This window comes from Rattus norvegicus, chromosome 2, assembly GCF_021556685.1.
Source record: "Rattus norvegicus strain SHRSP/BbbUtx chromosome 2, alternate assembly SHRSP_T2T, whole genome shotgun sequence".
In the NCBI taxonomy this organism is placed as follows: Eukaryota; Metazoa; Chordata; class Mammalia; order Rodentia; family Muridae; genus Rattus; species Rattus norvegicus.
Genome location: NC_141535.1, coordinates 192,715,888 through 192,735,576, shown reverse-complemented (window position 1 = coordinate 192,735,576; position 19,689 = coordinate 192,715,888). Strand labels below are relative to the sequence as shown.

Genomic DNA, 19,689 nt, shown 5'->3' with positions numbered 1-19,689 from the left:
GACCGAAAGGGAAGTCATTAAAAAAGTCAGTAATAGTAAAAGGTTTCTCAACAACCAAAAGTAACTTAAATCCAGGCCGTGAAGTGTCTGGACTGGGTTTGGCGATGCTCAACCATGCTGCATGATGGTGACTCTACTGCAGCCTTCGCTCTGAATGCACAGCATGTGTTATACAATGTCAGCACACGCCTGGCTCAGATTCAAGACTCCTGCATGTTATAAATTGCAATGTTCTCATTTTACACACTCAGTGTTCTGTCTTTGCAAACATGATGGTTTAATTACAGAAAGTAAAGACTTTAATATATTCCTGCCTTTGTGCTGCTTTTGTGTGTGTTGTTAGTGGATTTTATTAGGTTAGAATATTTGACTTTAAAATTCCTATTTGAGTCAACAACTTCAGTTTCATAAAATTATTAAATGATGGGGCTAGAGAAATGCCTCAATGGTTAAGAGTGCTTATTGATGTGAAGAGGACCTGAGTTCAGTTCCCAGCGCCCCATGTTGGGGACTCACAACACTCTACCTTCAGATCCTGCCGCCAGCCAAAGACACTGCATTTATGTGCACATACCCATGGGCATATCATAAACACCCTTATAAGTAACAAAAAACGTAAATATCATGTAGTAAATGTTGGCTTTAGATGAGGACAGAATTTCCACTTTCTGAAATGGCCATGAACGTCTGCCATTCGGCATTATAGAACCACGTATGCAGTTAAGATGTGGTCCTTTCTTCAGTGGGGGTGGGGTAGAGGCAAGGCTGAGACAGGGTCTCTCTGGGTAGCCTTGGCAGATCTGGGCTCACTACGTAGGCCAGGCTGGCATCGAATGCAGAGCTCCACCTACCACACACCCGTTTAGGAGTCAGTTTTTTATAAAATATAAGCACACCCATTTCATTAGTATGCATATTTGCTCTTGACTTTAATAAATAACAAAATTATGTATATATAGTTGTAAAATATATTTCTTTATGGTTTATTGTCTGCAAAGATTTAATTTGTATACCAGTTACACATCTATATATCTGTGGTCATGTAAAAATTTCTTGGGTGGATGGACATGGTAGCACACAACTTTAATCCCAGTACTCTGGAGGCAGAGATGAGCACATACATCTCTGTGAGTTCAAAGCCACCCTGGTCTACAACGTGAGTTCTAGACCATTAGGGGTTACATAGAGAGACCTGTCTCAATTTCCACGCCACCTCAGGTGAAAAGCGGTTGGTTGCAAATAGAAAAGTATAAGGAGCTCTGGCCTAATCTTACTCATATTAAATTGTCTTTTAAATACTAAGATAACCCAACCAATAGCAAAGCAATTTAAAAAAAAATACCTTTCAAAGGACACCATCTTTAAAAGAAAACACCCCACTGACAGTAAAACCTACTTTCAGTGCCTCTTAGTTGGGCCCAGCTAAACCGCTGTAACCTCTTATGCACCATACACAAGAGCCTCAGTGCCCTTCGGCGACACAGCCTCCGGTTATACCTTGGGTGTTCGGAAGGCACTCTTAGCAGGTGGCAGCCTCCATGCTGAAGGGGATCTCCAAATGGGGAATGACTGCACTGGGATATCTTCATAGGGATTTTCCTTGGCTGGGTCTTTAAACACATATAAACACTTATTAGAGGAGCATAATTAAGTGGGAACGGTGACTATAGCTAAAGAAAGAAACGATTTTCTTCTACATTCTCAGGGGGATGCAAGGTTGTAAGACCAATGGCATTTTAAATTTATACATCACTCCAGTGTTCATCCAAGCTAAAGAACTTTCAAAACATACTGCAAACATTTACTTCTCGAGTCATCCACAATAATACTATTGTAAAACTCTTAACGATGAGAAAATGTATATAGTGTATAAAAATGTATAAAATGTAATGTTTTCATATTAGAAAAACAAAGTTAAAACAAGATATATTTGATTGTAACAGACCCCTATGCAATGATGAGCAGCACCAAACATGCATTACATTTAACCTCGAAGCATGAATACCTACATATAATATCCTCATAGATATTATCCTCCGACTGTGTGTAATAAAGTGCTGAGCCAGCATTTCTCTCAAGTTCTTCATGAATCTTCCGTGAGTTCCGAAAGTGCTGAATATCTTCAAATTCAAAAGATTTCCTTAAGAAAGAAGATATGTTTTAAAGTTACAATTCAAAAGCTTCAATCTCTAAATGATAAGACAGAAATTGAACAGACTTGTGTGTAAGGTTACAAAGATGGCTGGGGTGGTGCACGCCTTTAATCCCAGCACTGAGGAGGCAGAGGCAGGTGGATCTCTGTGAGTTTGGGGCCAGCCAGGTCTACAATCAACCAGGACAGCCAAAACTACACAGAGAAACTCTGTCTCAAAAAAAACTAAAAATAATAAAAATTGTTTTTATTTTATATGTATGTGTTCTGCCTGCATGCATGCCTGCGTGCCTGGTGCCCACAAATGCCAAGAGGGTGTCCGAGCCTCTGGAATGGAGTTCCAGGTGGTTGTGACGACCCATGTGATGCTGGTAATCAAACCTGGGCCTCCTGAAGAGCATCCAGTGCTCTTACCTGGTTTAGCTATCTCTCCAGCCCCATGAATTACGCCCATGGATTAGAAGTGAGGCTGAGGCTAGGCTGGCATGTCCTAAATGGTGTCATGGAATGGACCTCCTAACCAGGAAGCTCTTTCGGTAGTTGGGCAGAGGGGATAAGACAATATCTTGCTACAGAGCTCACCCTGGTTTCTACGTCACTATGTAGCTCAGACTTGCCTCAAAATTGTACTGATCCTCCTGCCTCGCCTTCCTGGTGATGGGAATATGGATATGCACCACCCTACCCAACGTTAGGAATTCTTGAAGATGTCACTTGGGAAGTCTTCTGCTGCTCTTAGGTGGATGTCACAAGTGTCACCTATGCGTCTACACTTGTGCTTTCTCCTACTTTGACTCTGTGCTGTCAATACCTCTGCTCAACTGAAGGCCGTATGCCAAGGCAGGAAAGGAAACTTGGAGTGAAGGGCAGAGCCGCTCAATGACTCATGCAGTACCCATCGCGGACTGAGAAGAACACATACCTTTTGGACCTCCCTCTGATCTTCCCACCATATCTCTTCGGCTCGGGATCCTGAAAAGAGGCCAACGAAGAGTCTGCACAGCAAACACTCTCACAGTTCTTTTGGTCACAGTTCCTTTCTTTATATGGCATGCCATCAGATTCAGATAAATACCTGAATGTCCTACGGGGTTTGGGCAAAGGATTTATAGAGGGGCCACATTCCTGCCCCTCAGGTTCACAATAAATATTTTCCAAGCTCTTGGCTACTCTGTAAGAACTATCCAGAACACTGAGCTCCGGTTCCTCTTCTGTAAAGTCACAAGGTGATAAGGCCACAGTGAAGACTTTGTTCGGGGTAAGCCCTTCTATGCTCTTCCACGGTATCTGCGAGGTATAGAAGTTTCCTGGAGGTAGCGAAGCCTCTGGATCCACAGCAACAGCTTGGCAGCTTTCGATTTGTTTGACCCGGGCACACATGCGGCTGGAGTTTGGTTCACCTTCCAAGGGGTGGGGGTCTTTAAGCTCTCGACTCTCGCTTTCACCCTCACTTTGATCGTGGCTTCTGGCGTCCGTGTTTCTGGGTAAACCCCCATTCCTTTCCTCACCGGTGGGATGCTTATGAGGAGGACGCTCCTGGTGGCAGTTATTATATCTCACACCAAAATCCTTTGGGTGAAACTTGGCTGGCTGAGTTACACCATTGGCTCTTCCTTCCCACTGGGAGATCTTTTGCTTGATGTTTTTGCAGTGGCTCCTGGACAGGGTCTGAACAGCAGACCGCGTAAAGCCCACATCCATGGTCCCAGTGGGGTGCATGACAAGAGTCACTCTTAGCAAGGTGCCATGACAAGTTAGCTGGAAAATGCTGTACTCGTCACCTTGTCAGAATGGAAATGGTCCCAGTGTTTTCCTTTCATCTTTAACTTGGAGGTTTCTCGTTAAAAATAACAATTTTCATCACTGAACTTTGTTGGAAACAGCTACAACTGTATCATGAATGGTTCTATCAAAACAAGACAAGAATATTAACTTAGTTTTGTGATTTGTCACTTTAAACTCCACTGAACACTGCCTACCCAGCACTAAATAATTTAAATCACATTTGGGAAAACTGTGCCTGTAATTCCACTCGCTCCATGAAGTCAAACCTACTAACAAAACATTCCTAGTGCTATTTCTCAAGTTGTCAGCTTTAATACTCTGCTATATTTAATATTCTGCAAAAGATATACATTATTTTGTAATGAATCAATTCTTTTTGTTTATGTATGGTATGAGACGTGTGCTAGGCAGGCACTCTATCACCGAGCTACACACGCCTCCAGACCACAAATCTATTCTTTTTTTTTTTTAAAGATTTATTCATTTATTATATATAAGTACACTGTAGCTGTCTTCAGATACACCAGAAGAGGGCATCATATCTCATTACAGATGGTTGTGAGCCACCATGTGGTTGCTGGGAATTGAACTCATGACCTCTGGAAGAGCAGACGGGTGCTCTTAACCGCTGAGCCATCTCTCCAGCCCCCACAAATCTATTCTTTATGAAGCGTTTTCTTAATAAAACAATAAACAATGTAATATTACAAAAATCACACATAAGGCTGGGCATAGTGGTGCACTCCTTTAATCCTGGCACTCAGGAGGGAGGCAAAAGTAGAGGATCTCTGTGAGTTCAAGGCCTGGTCTATAGAGTGAGTTCCAAGACAGCCAGAGCTACAGAGTGAAACCCTGTAAAAACAAACAAACAAACAAACAAACAAACAAACAAGAATCAGAGCAGCACCCCATAATTAAAGAGTGTATTTACAAGTCTAGACAGGAACCAATTCACAAACTCGTCAGTAGCTAGTTCCCTCCTCCTGTCTGTGTCAGCCCATCACACATCCTTACTTATCTCAGCTTACCTATTAGCAAACAGGTTTTCACCTAAGCCGCTACAGGGACTCAGTTCAAAGGCATAGGCACCCATTATCCTGTCCTGGCTGGGTTTCCCACATCTCTGCCAGTCTTGACTCAGATCTGCAGTCACTTTTCTCATCCTTCCTTCCGCAGAGCTTCAGTCTGTCAGTTCCATGAACTGCTTCCTCAAATGTGAAGGCTGGCTGGCTGAAACTCTTCCGCATTAGGCAGAGACCTGCTCTCCCACTCTGCTGCATACTGGTTATAAATAACAACCGATTCAAACTTCCTGAGGCAGGGTCATCCTTCCTCCTGCTTCATCTGCCTAGCCCTGATTAACAAGCAGGAAACTGTCTTAGCCTGGCTCTGTCAGTACAGCTGAACAAAACTGGACCAGTACACACGCAGACACAGACACAGACACAGACAGACAGGCGCGTGCATGTGCACATACACACACACACACTCACACGCTCTACACACACACACACACACACACACACACACACACACACACACACACTTTATTCTTGCTAGAGAAGCTGCTCTTCAGGATTTCCACGACTTTCACTTAAGCCACGCCCACAAGGTTTTGAAGTCGTTTTTCCTGTAGTACATTCATTGTACAATGGGCTTATAAAGTACTTGATCATACTCACCCTCTACTCTTTCTTACTTGCACCGTCCCCCCCAGCTCCCCTACTTTAGTTTCACGCCCTCCTTTTCCCCTCTAGCTTCCACATTAAGGAAGTCATGTGATATTTGTCTTTGTGAGCATTCTCACTAGTTTGTAGGAAAATTAGCTTTGCGGGAAAAGAAACTCTGGTCTAATGCAAAGAAAAAAAAAACCAACTTTTTTTTTTTTTAAATGATAGCAAAAACCTCACAGAAGTTGTGTCTGTCTCTGTGTGTGTGTACACACGCCCACCAAATTTCACTCTGGGGCCCAGACTGGCCTCAAACTAGTGGCAATCCCTCCTGTCCAGCCTCTAGAACATTGGATACAGGCATGACCACTGCACCCGGCAAGAGCTCCTGATAAGACAGTAACACCAAAGCATGACAGTGAGTGACAGTGCGTGACAGTGCGTTCAGCTCCTGCAGGTCAGGACTCCAAACGTCCTCTTCTTGCTTTGATACTGGGAGTGTCTTTGACACTTGGGTTTTCCTCATTGTAGACAAGATGAATCTGGCTTCGGAAAGGCTTCTAGACTCTTCTGCTCTTGTTATTAACCTTTCCCTACCTTTCTCCTGGTTAACACAGGTAAAACTGAGGGGAAGAAAGTGGAAATTTTCAAAGCTACAAAGTCCTTGAAACCTGAAAGTGTGATTGGCAACAACTGGCTAACTGTAGAATTCTACCAACTGTCAATGAGGCACACTGATGGTGTTCAAGTGGCAGCAGGCAGCCTAGTAACAGAGGAGAGATCTTCCTTGTTCTCATTCTATTTATTGTATTCCCTTTCAAGACGTGAATAAAATACTTCAGAAGAAAGCTGAAAGCCAAGAACAGTGATAATCCCAGCACCCAGGTTGAGGCAGAGGACTGTGAATTTGAGGCCAATCTCTGAGCTTCAGAAAGACGAAATCCTGTCCCAAAGTAAAACACACAAGTTTTGATGCCTTTTAACTACATTTATGACTGCACTGATAGCTAATTTCACAGCCCTAATATTTCTTTTTGCAAAATTGAAGGTTCTATATTTCTCTTTTTACTTGCTTTTTGAGACAGGCCTCCTCCTATAGCTCACGCTGGCCTATGCTTGGACGGCAGGTGCAAGCTGCCTGATTCCCAGATCCGTTTATCCCTTTTATACTATGACTTGTTTATGCTCACACACAGGCTACTTTTATACAGTCTCATTAAAAATAATAACTTGTCAAACAGAACTTGCTGGAGAGATCTCATATTCTGCGCCATCTTCTTAGTACTTCCCCTAGTCTCTCCTAGCTTGCAAGAACCTTCAAACCCCATTCCCAACCCGCCAGTCTCTCATCTTGACCTCTACTATGAAGAAGAGATCTCCTACCCCATAAACCATGGCCAGTTTTCAAGGTCTCTTCCAACCTTCATCTTTTTAAAAACTCCCCAAGTGCAGCCAACTTGTTCTCATTTTCCACAGATTGCTTTTTCAAGCTTGCTTAGGGAGTTCTTGCAAGCACGTGCACTGAGAATGTCCGACAATTTGAACGCTGCATCTCTCTTAAAACCACAAGAGCCAAGGACTTCTATAGCTATTAAAGAGCACTGAAGTCTGGCAGGACTTGGGGAGCGTATAGAGCAAGATGGTCACAACAAGTGACCCCACAGGCGACCCCACAGGTCAGCATTCCTTAGGAGAGCAGAAATATGTAAATCAAGCACTGTCAAAGTGTGAAACAGAACGTTTGGAGGGGATTTTAAACCAGGCTCCTTTGCTTTTTATTTTGTTGCTCTGCAGTGTATTTACTTGAATCGAATGCAGTTATCAACTTAAACTATCGTGTGTGTTCATCATGTTAAAGAAAACCTATCTGAACCCAGTCAGGTGACTTTTGGACAAGAGAATATGGACGCTCAATTTACTAAATTAGGTCTCTTACAGAGCAAGTGTCTTCAAATCCTTTACAACAACTACACAAATGGATGAACCCGCTATAATAATTCAGAACACTCTTTCTTCTTTTCTTATTTTTTCCAGGTGTACTTGAGTGGAGTAGAAGCCTGTGCTTGACACCTAGAGTCTTCAACTGCTCTCCACTTAAACACTTAGCGAGGCAGGGTTTCTCACTTGACCCTGGAGTTCACCCACTCAGCTAGTCTAGCTTGCTTGCTTGCTTGCTCCAGGGATCCTGTCTCCGCCTTCAGAGTACTAGAATTACAGGCTGGACACCACACCCACCCACCATTTACACAGGTTCTGGGACCAGAACTTAGTTCTCAGGCATGCAAAGCAAGCATTTTCCCCTAGAGCCATCTCTCAAGCTCCAATTTAGACCACCCTACAAGTTGACTCACTAGGTGATAAAGGACCCAAATGGTTAATTTTATGATATATAAATTTCACCTCAAGTAAACAGAAACTAATGAAAGGATGAGGGAAACTCACCTGTAGCCATGATGGTGTGGTCTTGCCTTGCTGGTGCAGCTACAAAACTGTACAGAAGACCACAATTTCAGATATTACACAGTAGGCACACAGGACTATGATCCTGAAGGAAAATGGGCCTCACTTTCTCCCTGGAGACATTCTATAAGGAGGCATAGAGCTGAGAGCCCCAACAGGGTGTGGTAACCTTGCTAAGTTGATAAAGACACAGGAGCCTGACAAGGTTAAAGCAAAGAGAACTTTCCAAGTCAGGTTACCAGAAAAAAAGAGGTGGGGGGAAGGGAAGATCCAGCAATTTACATCAGACCCTCTGAAGCCTGGGCTAAGCACTGAGTTGCTAATGCAGAGGAAATATGTGGCTGAACAATCAACCACTGACGTGCAAACAGCCAGGAGAGAACTGAAAACTGACTAACACACATCCACGCAGGCCCAGGAGATGGTCAAGTCTCTGACAGGGCTGAAGAGAGAGAGCTAGTGGTCAAGCTCAGTTCCCAGCAACCACATGGCAATTCAAAAGCACCTTGGAACTTCAGCTCTGGGGAATCCAACGTCTCTACCTCCTGGTGCACCTACACACATGTATACTACTCATACACAGTCATAACTTAAATAATCGTTTGAAAAATGGCAAGTCGAGTCATAACGGTAGCATTACTGTTGATTATATCCATTGCCAAAGCATAAAAATTTCTAAAAAGGTAACAGACATGAATACAGTCAACACTTGAAGTCAGCTATTACAAATATTATTTAGATGGAAACGATGACAATTGAAAATGGAAGAAAACAAAGGCCTGAGGCCTCAGTCAGCAAACCACTTGCCACACAAGCATGAGGACCTGAGTTCAATCCCTGGCACTCATGATTTAAAAATGAAAGCTGGGCACGGCAGTGTATGCATATAGATTATATATAGATTATACACACACACAGAGACACAGAGACACAGAGACACACACACACACTCACACACACAGAGTCACACATACACACTCACACACACAGAGACACACACACACTCACACACAGACACACAGACACACACAGACACTACATACATATATCCTAGCACTGGGCAGGCAGAAACAGAAAGATGTCTGAAGATGGCTGGCTGGCTGGTTAGCTTAGGTAAGCTCCAGGGTCAGTGACAGGCCATGCTTCAAAACATAAGACTGAGGGACTAGAGAGAAGGCTCAATGTTAAAAGCACTGGCTGCCTTTCCAGGCGATCTAGGTTTGATTCCCAGCACCCACAAGTGGCTCACAACCATCTGTAACTCCAGTTCCAAGAGATCTGATGCCCTCTTCTGGTCTCCAGGGATACCAAGCACACAAGCAGTATACAAACATACATGTAAAGCAAAACATCCATACGCATGTAAAATAAAAATCATTTAAAAAATAAAACTAGGCCTTTAATCCCAGCACTTGTTGAGTCAGGGGAAAGTTGATCTCTGAGTTTGAGGCCACCAGCCTGGTCTACAGAGTGAGTTCCAGGACAGCTAGGGTGACACAGAGAAACCCTGTCTCAAAAAACCAAAACATAAAACTGAAAGCCATAGAGGATGATGCCCAGCGTAGTCCTACGGCATGCACATGCACACACCACACACTGGAGTAGTATTAAAGGCAGAAAAGCATAAATCCAGCTAGGTGCTCAGAACGCTCAGACAAGGAAGCAGAGAGTCATGGGGCCCAGTGCCTAGCTCCTTCTTGGATGGTAACAGCTAGCTCATGACTACATTTAAAGAATCGCCTAGTGGTGGTGGGCCATACCTGTAACACCAGCACTCAGAAGGGAAAGGGGCCAGATGCAGACGAGAGGACAGGAGCAAGGCAAGAAGGAAACAAAAGAAAAAGAGAAAGAGGTTCTCTCTTCCCAAGTGACTGGCTTGTGTTGACAAACTATTAAGCTCAATATATCTAAAAAATATGCAGAAACAAAAGCAAATATACTGCATGATTCTAATTTAATCCAAGTTCATAACAGTCAAAACTGATGTTCAGAGAAAGCAGGTCAGTGTGGCTGCCAAAGGCAACTGACCACAGAAGACTGGGAGATGAAAATACATAGAATAGAGTGGGGAGTTACATAAATGATCACGTTTGCCAAACTGGCTGAAAATAAGAAAATTTAATCATATGAAAAATAGAGGTAGTATTCTCTGAAATGTCTACACATTTTTACTTTTAATATGAATGAGAAAAACTAATTTTTCTTTGAGATGGGAGTCACATTTACGCAGGCTCCAAATTCCTATACTCAGTAATCTGGCCTCAGTTGGCTGGGTAGTTGAGACTAGGCATGTACCACAACGCTCAAGTGTGATACACACACGCACACACACACACACACACACACACACACACACACACACACTCACACATACACATACACTTGCACACACACACCCTACATCTCTCTCTCACACACACCCCATCCCTCCCTCCCTCTCTCTCACACACACACACACCTCTCTCAACCCCCCTCATACACACACCCCACCCCTCTCTCACAGACACACCCTGCACCCTGCCTCTCTCACACACACACCCCGCCCCTCTCTCACACACACACCCTGCCCTTCTCTCACACAGACACACCCTGCCTGTCTCTCTCACATGCACACACCTCACCACTCCCCCCCCCAGCTGAGGGCCGAATCCAGGGCCTTGTGCGTTTTACCACTGAGCTAAATCCCTAACCCCTCACCACTCACACACACACACACCCCACCTTTCTCTCACATGCACACACCCCGCCCCTCTCTCATACACATATACCCCATTTCTCTCTCTCTCTCTCTCTCTCTCTCTCTCTCTCTCTCTCTCTCTCTCTCTCTCTCACACACACACACACACACATACACACACACACCACTCTCTCACCCTCCCTCATACACACACCCCGCCTCTCTCACACACACTCTGCGCTCACACAAACGTCATTATTATATGTGCAGTAGTTTCATTACTAAACAGGGCCACTTAACTTTTGTACTCATTGCACACAGGTGGTCAGATATTAACTCAGAAGTGAATGAACTGCCCATGTTAAAACCCCAAGATCCTTCCTTTATTCAACAGCAACTATTAAAAACAAAAGCAATTTCATCATTTTTTTCCTCTGACACAGCCAAAGCTACTGAACAAAAGGACTAAACTTCCCTCATCTAAATGCTTAAGGGGAAACACTCCCAGGATCAAATTTAAAGGAAATGGTTTCCTCTGTTAATGTTAAAAGTTCAGCCCCCAGAATAACAGCCACTGTTGTTTCTAACTCATAAAAATAAAGCAAAAATTATTCAACAGAACTAGCAGACATGTTGCTGTAATCAGTGAGTGGCACTCTAGAGCCCATTTTATTACCTCCTAAGGTAATCACCTGCCTGCCCTGGAGACCACCTGAGTGCCCTGGAGACCACCTGACTGCCTTGGAGACCACCTGACTACCCTGGAGACCACCTGACTACCATAGAGATCACATGACTACCCTAGAGATCACATGACTGCCTTGGAGACCATCTGACTACCATGGAGACCACCCGACTGACATGGAGACCATTTGATTGCCTTGGAGACCACCTGACTACCATAGAGATCACATGACTGCCTTGGAGAACACCTGATTACCTTGGAGATCACCTGATTGCCTTAGAGATCACCTGAGTACTTTGAAGACCACATGACTGCCTTGCAGACCACCTGACGACTTTTGGAAAAACCTCTAGAACCTCAATTTTCATACAGCTTCACTGCTTGGACAGCAAAGAAAAATGTGAATTTAAGATGGCTTCACTTTTGTAAGAATTCAGACCCTTAGGAAGAAGTGACTGTTCTAGACAATGTGTGTTAACTATTCTAAACTACAGTCACTCTTTGTACTCAAAATTCTACAGAACCTTAGTATCTTCAAAGGAACAGAGACACTTGGATGATTCTTCCTCTGCACAGCTGTAGTTGAACCCCTGGCCTCAGGCAAAAGTTCTAGCACAGGGCTGCACTTCCAGCCAGAACACACACATTCATTACACCATCTACCACAGCCACCTAAGCTCTCAGTTCTTCTTGGTCAGTGGGAAAGTGGGGAATTAGGTGTAGATGGCTATTTTAATAACAGTTGTTTTATGTTTAGAGCCAAAGTAATTGTTTATCTGAAGAAAAGAGCTGCCAGCTACTTAGCTATAGAAGGAACACAGCCAAATGGAAAAGAATTGTTGTCGTCTTGAGAGTGGCATTTCAGGAAAAAGGTAAGAGATTTAAAAAAACATCTCTGGGGGGAAAATGTCTACCTCAAAGAAAGAAGGAGCAAAGCAGCTCTCCATTAATGACTTTAGAAGGAGCATGGTATGGAGATGATATCTATTCTGTGTCTTCTGTGGATGGCACTTTGACAGGCATAGACACCACCTGGTCGCAAGGTGTGCCTGAATCTCTCCCTGCCTGCCACATTTTTCCATTATGCTGGAGATGAATGACTCTTCCAGATGAAGGACTCTAGAGCTGGTGACACTGGGTTCAAATCCTCATGTGCAAACTCTGCTTGCTTCTACTGTTCTAACCACAGAAGGAGGAACCTGAAGGGATGAAACTCTGGCACCACCTACCCTGCAGGCCCCAGGAAAACAGTGCTTTTGAAGCTTCAGCTTTCTCAGCTGTAAATTAATTAAGCATGGAATCCCTACATCCCCTCAGCGATGCCTGCGGTTCAGACCTGTGGATTCCTCTACGCCTTAGCAATGCCTGCAGTTCAGGACTGCTGGTAACAAGACTTTTACATTTTCATTTGTTTAAAACAACTTACTTTCACCCTTCATTTCAGGAAAATAATTTTGCTGGACATACAATTCTGAATTGGCAATATTTTCCCTTAATTCATTTTTTTAATGTGTATGGTGTTTTACCTGAATGTATGTCTGGGCACCACTTGCCTGCTGCCCACAAAGGTCAGAAGGAAGTGTCAGATCCCCTGGAATTGGAATAACAGGCAGTTGTGAGCCACCAAGAGGGTGCTAGGAATCAACCTGGGACTCCTGGAAGATTAGTCAGTCTTAATAACTAAGACACACCTCCATCCCCTCCTTAATTAGGTTTTAAGACTATCATTCCTTTATTCAGACTTTCTTCTCCCCCTTCCTTCCCTCTCTGGTCCTCCCCACTGTGTGTGTATGTGGGTGTGTGTGTATGTGGGTGCGTGTGTGTGTGTGTGCCTATAGGTCATTAGGCTTGGCAGTACCTCATCCTCCAACCATCTTGCTGACCCATAAAAAGCTTTTGGAGCTGAGCATGATAGCACACACCTTTAATCACAGCACTAGGAAGGCAGAGGCAGGCAGATAGATCTCTGAGTTCAAGGTCAGCCTGGACTACAAAGTGAGTTCCAAAACAATCAGAGCTACATAGTAAGACCCTATCTTTAAATACATACATACATACATACATACATACATGTATTTATATATAATGTTCCATATACAGGCTGGAGAGATGGCTCTACAGTTAAGAGCATCTTTAGCTGTAAGATCAGCTCCAGGAGATCTGACTCCTTCTTCTGGACTCTGCACATTGCACTCCCATGCATATATCCATGGTCTGTTAGCCCATCAGAGTCTCTGTCTGTCTGTCTGTCTCTGTCTCTGTCTCCACACCCCCACACACAGAAAGAAAGAAAGAGAGGGGGGGAGGGAAGAAGGTAGGGAGGGAGGGAGGGAGGGAGGGAGGAAGGAAGGAAGGAAGGAAGGAAGGAAGGAAGGAAGCCAGCCAGCCCAGGTATAAGACAGAGGGAGGCAGCCTGGGCTGTCAGGGTACAGGCTCTGCAGTGCTGCCAGAGGAGACCTAAAGTCAGCCTCGACCTCAGGTGCCACCTCTACACGTCACCAGAAGATGCTGAGTCATGTCTCAAAGAAAGGCAAACAAAATCTGCTTGGGAAGCATCAGGGCATTAAACCACTAAGCCTGTTTCTTCTTCCTTTCCTTTTTTTTTTTTTTAAATTATATTAAGCATACTTATGTTGAAATATTAGTATATATTATTTAACCTCTAAGTTCTCTGGGTAACTTTTTTTTTCTTTTTTCTATTTTTCGGAGCTGGGGACCGAACCCAGGGCCTTGCGTTTGCTAGGCAAGCGCTCTATCACTGAGCTAAATCCCCAAGCCACTCTGGATAACTTTTTTGAGTCAGGGTCTCACCATGTAGGTACTGCTGACCTAGTATCTGCTCTGTAGACCAGACTAGTCTTGAACTCAGACATCATCTGCTTCTGCCTCTCAAGTCCTGGGGTTATAGGGCTGTGCCATATTTTTTGATAAAATATACAGTAATAAATTACAGAAAATTTCTCATTGAATTTAGCAAAAAAAAAAAAAGATTTCTAGCAAATGTAAAATAACCAAATAATTGGAGGAAAAGAATCAAACAAACAAAAGCAAGTGTCACCTGGCTTCTACTCTCAAATGCTTACCATCTTGGTGACAGTCTCTTGAATAACAAATCTTCAAAGAAGCACACGCAGGATTTTGGCCTTTTGTCCCACTCCCATCAGAGTTGTAAGTAACTAAAAATGGCTCCCAAAATAGCAAAGAAACTTAAAAAACAATCTTAGTAAGTGCTCATAATACACAGCATAAATGGCTCAGTTACTGTACCTGACTGCAGAGTAAGAAAAATGAAAGATGCTTCAAAATATAAATGTAATGCCTCACACTGACATACATACACAACAATAGATAACTTTAGGCCAGGCCTAGAGATGTGTGCCTTTAATCCTAGCAGCCTGCTCCACATAGGTATTCCAAGCAAGCCAGCCACCATGGTAAGACCTTGCCTCAAACCAAAACAAACAAAAACAAACAAACAATAAATAACTTTGTAAGTGAAGTTTGGAGCTGGTGAGATGGTTCCAGGGTTAAGAATGCTTACTGCTCTTTCAGAGGACCCAAGCCTAGTCCAACCACACACACTGGGTGGCTCACAACTACCTTCAACTCCAGCTACAGGGGGAGCCCTCTTTGGCTTCCTCATGAACCCCACACACTTGGCATTCTCTCACACACATAAATGTAGTTGGCCTTTACTACTTTGTGGGTTCTTCTTTTTCTACCTTTTATCCCCACCCCTCCCCCATTTCATCCCCTATCACTAGATAGAAGAGAAAGAGGGACAGAGGGGAGAGAGTGAGGGTGGGTACCTGAATTTAACTTCTTTCTTTTTGTTTGTTCTTTGAGCATAACTACTAACAAACCACAACCAAACCCCTGAATGACCAACAACCACCCACACTGCCTCTTGTGGCCCTGGCACTTACATATCCTCTGAAAAGTTCCCAGAATTCTACATGTCACACAATTGTAAAAACTATCTGGAGCTGACAAAACCATGACTCTGCTACAGCACAAGACAAACCACAGTCAGCTGCAGTGGACAATCCAAAGCAGCCCTACATGCCCACACTGGGGATTAACTGTGCATAAAGTTAAGTTGGGGGCAGTGAGATGGCTCTGGGTAGAGAGTGTCTGCTGTCAAGCCTAAGGACCGAGTGTGAGTCACATGGGGCCCACACGGTGGGAGAATGAGGAGGATTGAGAGTGTGCCTGGCAGGAGGAAGTATACCACTGGGTAAAGCTGAGTTATCTCAGTGGTTTGAGACGTGAGCTGCTCTAGCCACCTGACACCCGATACCTCACCCTCTGGAACTGTAAGCCCAGGTAAATTCTCTCTTCTGTAAACTGCCTTGCTCATGGTGTTTTACCACAGTAATAAAAAAGTAACTAATACTAATGAGAAAACATCTTAGAGTATTTTAGTAAAAACAATACCAAAATTGCTCATTTAAATGATAATTAGCATCAAAACAATAAGAACAATTTTCTGTGTGTGCTGTTGGCTCACAGCAGATGTACAATTTTATCCGATGCTCACAGTTCCTAGGGAGGGGCTGGACAGGGGCTCAGAGCTTCCCAGCACCAACACTGGTTAGCTCACAATCGCCCGTTACTCTGGCTCCAGGGTATCTGACATCTTCTGGCTTCTATAGGTATCCTTACAATGCAGGTGCATGCATACGTGTGAGTTCCTGTGTGTGTGTGTGTGTGTGTACTCTCAGACAGACATAAATAAAAACAAGTCCTTAAAGGGAATAATGATGTATAAGTATGAAAACGTCACAAGGGAACCCATTAGCTTGGATGTTAACAAAAGTTTCTTTTTAACTTTTATTTTTATGTGTATGTCTTCATGCATATCTGTGCTCCATGTGTGTGCAATGCCTGCAGAGGTCAGAAGCAAGAGTTAGATCCCCTTGAACGGAGTTACAGACAGTTTCGAGCTTCCATATGGGTGCTGGGAATTGAATCTGGGTCCTCTGATGCTCTCAACTGATGAGCCCTCTCTCCAGCCCACTGATAGGATTTGGAAAGACATTCCTCTCAGTCTAGATATCACAGAAGCCAGAAAACACAGTCATGATTCATAGCTAACCAAGCCTGGATACAGAGTTTTGTAGGACTGGGACACAGCTCAGCAGCATGTGTGATGCCCTGGGCTCCACATTTGTAAAACAGACACCAAAGGAAAATCCTTCAAAACCCCCAGGAATGAACTGGCCCTTCATCTAACTGCCAGTTAGCATTTGGAGGACAGTTCTGATTTCTAAAGTGCGCTAGAACCTAAAGCCCAACACAGCTTCAGGAATTAGTTCACTGGAACCCAGAGGCCAATGTGTGCCAGCAAAGGATCATTGCCAGAAGACGTTCTAACCACTCTTGTTTTCTCGGTCTCCTTCACAAGCAAAGGGATTTGTTTAGTTACAGATTCCCTTTGTGGTGTGAAAGGTATTAAAAACTTTCATTCACAGAAAATGAGATTATCTTAGAAAAAGCAACACATGGCATGGGACAGTTTAATTTACACAGTGACCACTCTAATAGTCAAGGTATCATAAGTAACTTCCAGGATGACTGGCTATTATTCCAACTGAATATTCCACTAGCTTTGCAAGCCATTGGGTTATTTTCTAAGGTACCTCTCCCTGCTGCTGAGAATTTATAAAAAGCAATGCAAACGACCCAGGTTTGGAGGGACACACCTTTGATCCCAGCAGGCAGAGGCAAGAACTCTAAGTTTGAGACCAGCCAAGCCTGCATATAAGGACTGCTCAGAGCCCACACTCTTTCTCTCCTCCTCCCCGCTCTCCTCCTCTCTCCTCTTTGTCCCCCTTTTTCTGCCTCTATCCTCTTCCTTCCCAGGACCTCTTCCTTCCCTGCCAATAAACCTTTTTTATACTAGTTCTGTCTGTCGCATGGCTTGATTGTTCAGGGGGGACACCTTGGCAGGGCCTGCTAAGGCACCCCCTCCTAACCAACAAACAGAGTTAAAAGGAATTCCAGCTAAGTGTCTAAGGCAGATGCCCTCTATGTGCTAATAACAAGCTGATCTAATCACTTCCCTACACAAAGTAATTACACTGAATAAAAGACTCATACAATAAACAAGCCTATAAAGTCTCAATTTACCAAAATACCAGCATTTTTAAAGACATTCAACTAAAAATACCTAAGGAAACATGAAGATAACTTTCTAAAAAAAAAAAAAAAAAAAAACCTGGTGTTGGGGATTTAACTCAGTGGTAGAGCACTTGCCTAGCAAGTGCAAGGCCCTGGGTTCCGTCCCCAGCTCCGAAAAAAAGAAAAGGAAAAAAAAAAAACAAAAAACAAACAAACAAACAAACCTCTCCAGGTCACTTTTGTTGTGCAGGAGTGTTTTTGTTTGTTTTGTTGACACATGTCTTTGGCCAGGCTGACCTCTAATCACTCTGCACCCAAGACTGCTCTTCCTTTGAGCTTTGGATCCTCTCGCCTCTATTCCCAATCCCACCCAGGTTCCCTGGTGCTCAGGATCCAAACAGGGCTTTCTGCCCGTTAGTCAAGCACTTGAAAAAAATGGCCTATATACACAACCAGAAAAAACCCTCCCAAAGTTTAAAATTGTTTCCAGCTAATCCAACCATACAATTTATTGCCAAATTATTTATTCTTGCCCCTAAAGGAGGTGATAAAGAGCAGCGATCGCCCTCTGGCAGCACAACCGAGGACTGGCAGTGCTCAGACTAACTTGACCTACACAGGATCTGATCAGCCGCATAAACAAACTTCCACAATCCCCTAATTCTCAGCAAACAAAAGAGAAAACCCAAGATGGAGGGGCTGGAGAGATGGCTCAGTGGTTAGAGCACTGACTGCCCTTCCAGAGTCCCAAGTTCAATTCCCAGCAACCACATGGTGGCTCACAACCATCTGTAATGGGATCTGATGTCCTTTTCTGGCGTGCAGACACATACGGAGACAGAACACTCATATGCATAAAATAACAAATGAATCTTTAAAGAGTTATACAGAAAAGAAGAAAGAGAGAAAGTCAGTCAGTCAGTCTGAGGTGGAAAGGGTGTGTCTGCAAAGCAGTGTATTAAGTGACAACGGTATAATGTACAGGTTACGCACTACTGTCATTACTGCATTTAATCCTCACAGCTGTCTTGAGAGATGATGATTATTACCTATCATAGTTGTTTTATTAAGGAAAACAAATTTTTGAGTTTTAACTGCTAAGTTACTTTTGAAACTGGGAGAACATTAGTGGTCTGCACACCACTATCATCCTGTAGATGAGCTAGCTGTTCATGAGATCTTGACTATGAGAGCCCCCACTATTATGCTGGCTCGTCCTATGGATTGCTATTCTAAACCCCAAAGAACTCCCTTTGCGAGGAGAAGGCAAGAGTGCTGGGGTGCACCCTCCTCCCTTCCTGACTAGGAATCTGACGGTGGTGGTGTGTGCACCCCCCACACACACACACAGCCCCCTACTTTCCCCGTGAATCTTATTTCCGATCTGTGTTGGTTTTCTTCTCAGCCAAGGAAGCTGAGACTGGCTGAATTGGTTAGAAGAAGTCCGGGCTCCTGCATTAAGCACTATGTATGTTGGCTGTAGACATAACAATATGGGTTAATGTAACAGGATGTTCTATGCAGCTTTTCCTGTCTCCTCTGAGCCTCTGCAGGGTTCTCCAAGGTCCAAACCCAAACAACAGGAGTCAAATGACCCACATCTAAGAAGGCACAAGGCTGACTCTGCATTTATCGCCTCCGGATCCTTCTCAAGAGTATCAACTGTGATAATCACAGGGACAACAGTAAGGCCTTTAAAGGTCCAAGGGGGGAGGGGTGGAGTGAGAGCACAGTTGGCCCAGAGCCCTGAGGGTCAAGGGAAGGGAACCTCATGATAACCATTCAGTGTTTTAACTAGGGTCCCGGCAATGTGTAACTAGAACTTGATATGCCTTCCTAGCAGATAAACACAGCTGGTTCATAGCAAGATTTTAAAGCCAGTGTGGCTAGAGGTGGCTTAGTGGCTAAGGCCACTTGCTGCTCTTCTGGAAGACCTGAGTTTGGCTCCCAGCATCTGCACTGAAAGGCTCACAACTGTCACTGGCAGCAGAGGATTCAAAGATCTCTTCTGGCCTCTGGCACTCATACACATAAATAAAAATAAAATCTTAACAATGGCTCAGGCAAGCTAGGTAACATGGTGCATACCTATAACCCCAGCACCAAAGTGACAGATGCAGAAGGATTTCCAGTCTGA

General features: G+C 43.9%; 1 protein-coding gene across 6 annotated transcripts in view; it reads right to left on the bottom strand.

Moving 5' to 3' along the window:
• The window catches only part of Dennd2c (DENN domain containing 2C), a 68,204-nt gene that overhangs the window by 35,707 nt on the left and 12,808 nt on the right, over positions 1-19,689 (bottom strand). For 3 of the 6 annotated variants that reach the window (XM_087620020.1, XM_087620027.1, XM_087620015.1), the window contains 3 exons: positions 3,075-4,058; positions 2,010-2,140; positions 1,498-1,610 (listed from right to left, as the gene is read on the bottom strand). In XM_087620020.1, coding sequence (XP_087476146.1) covers positions 1,498-1,610; positions 2,010-2,140; positions 3,075-3,871 — 1,041 coding nt within the window. In that variant the 5' untranslated portion in view covers positions 3,872-4,058. 6 annotated transcript variants of the gene reach the window in all.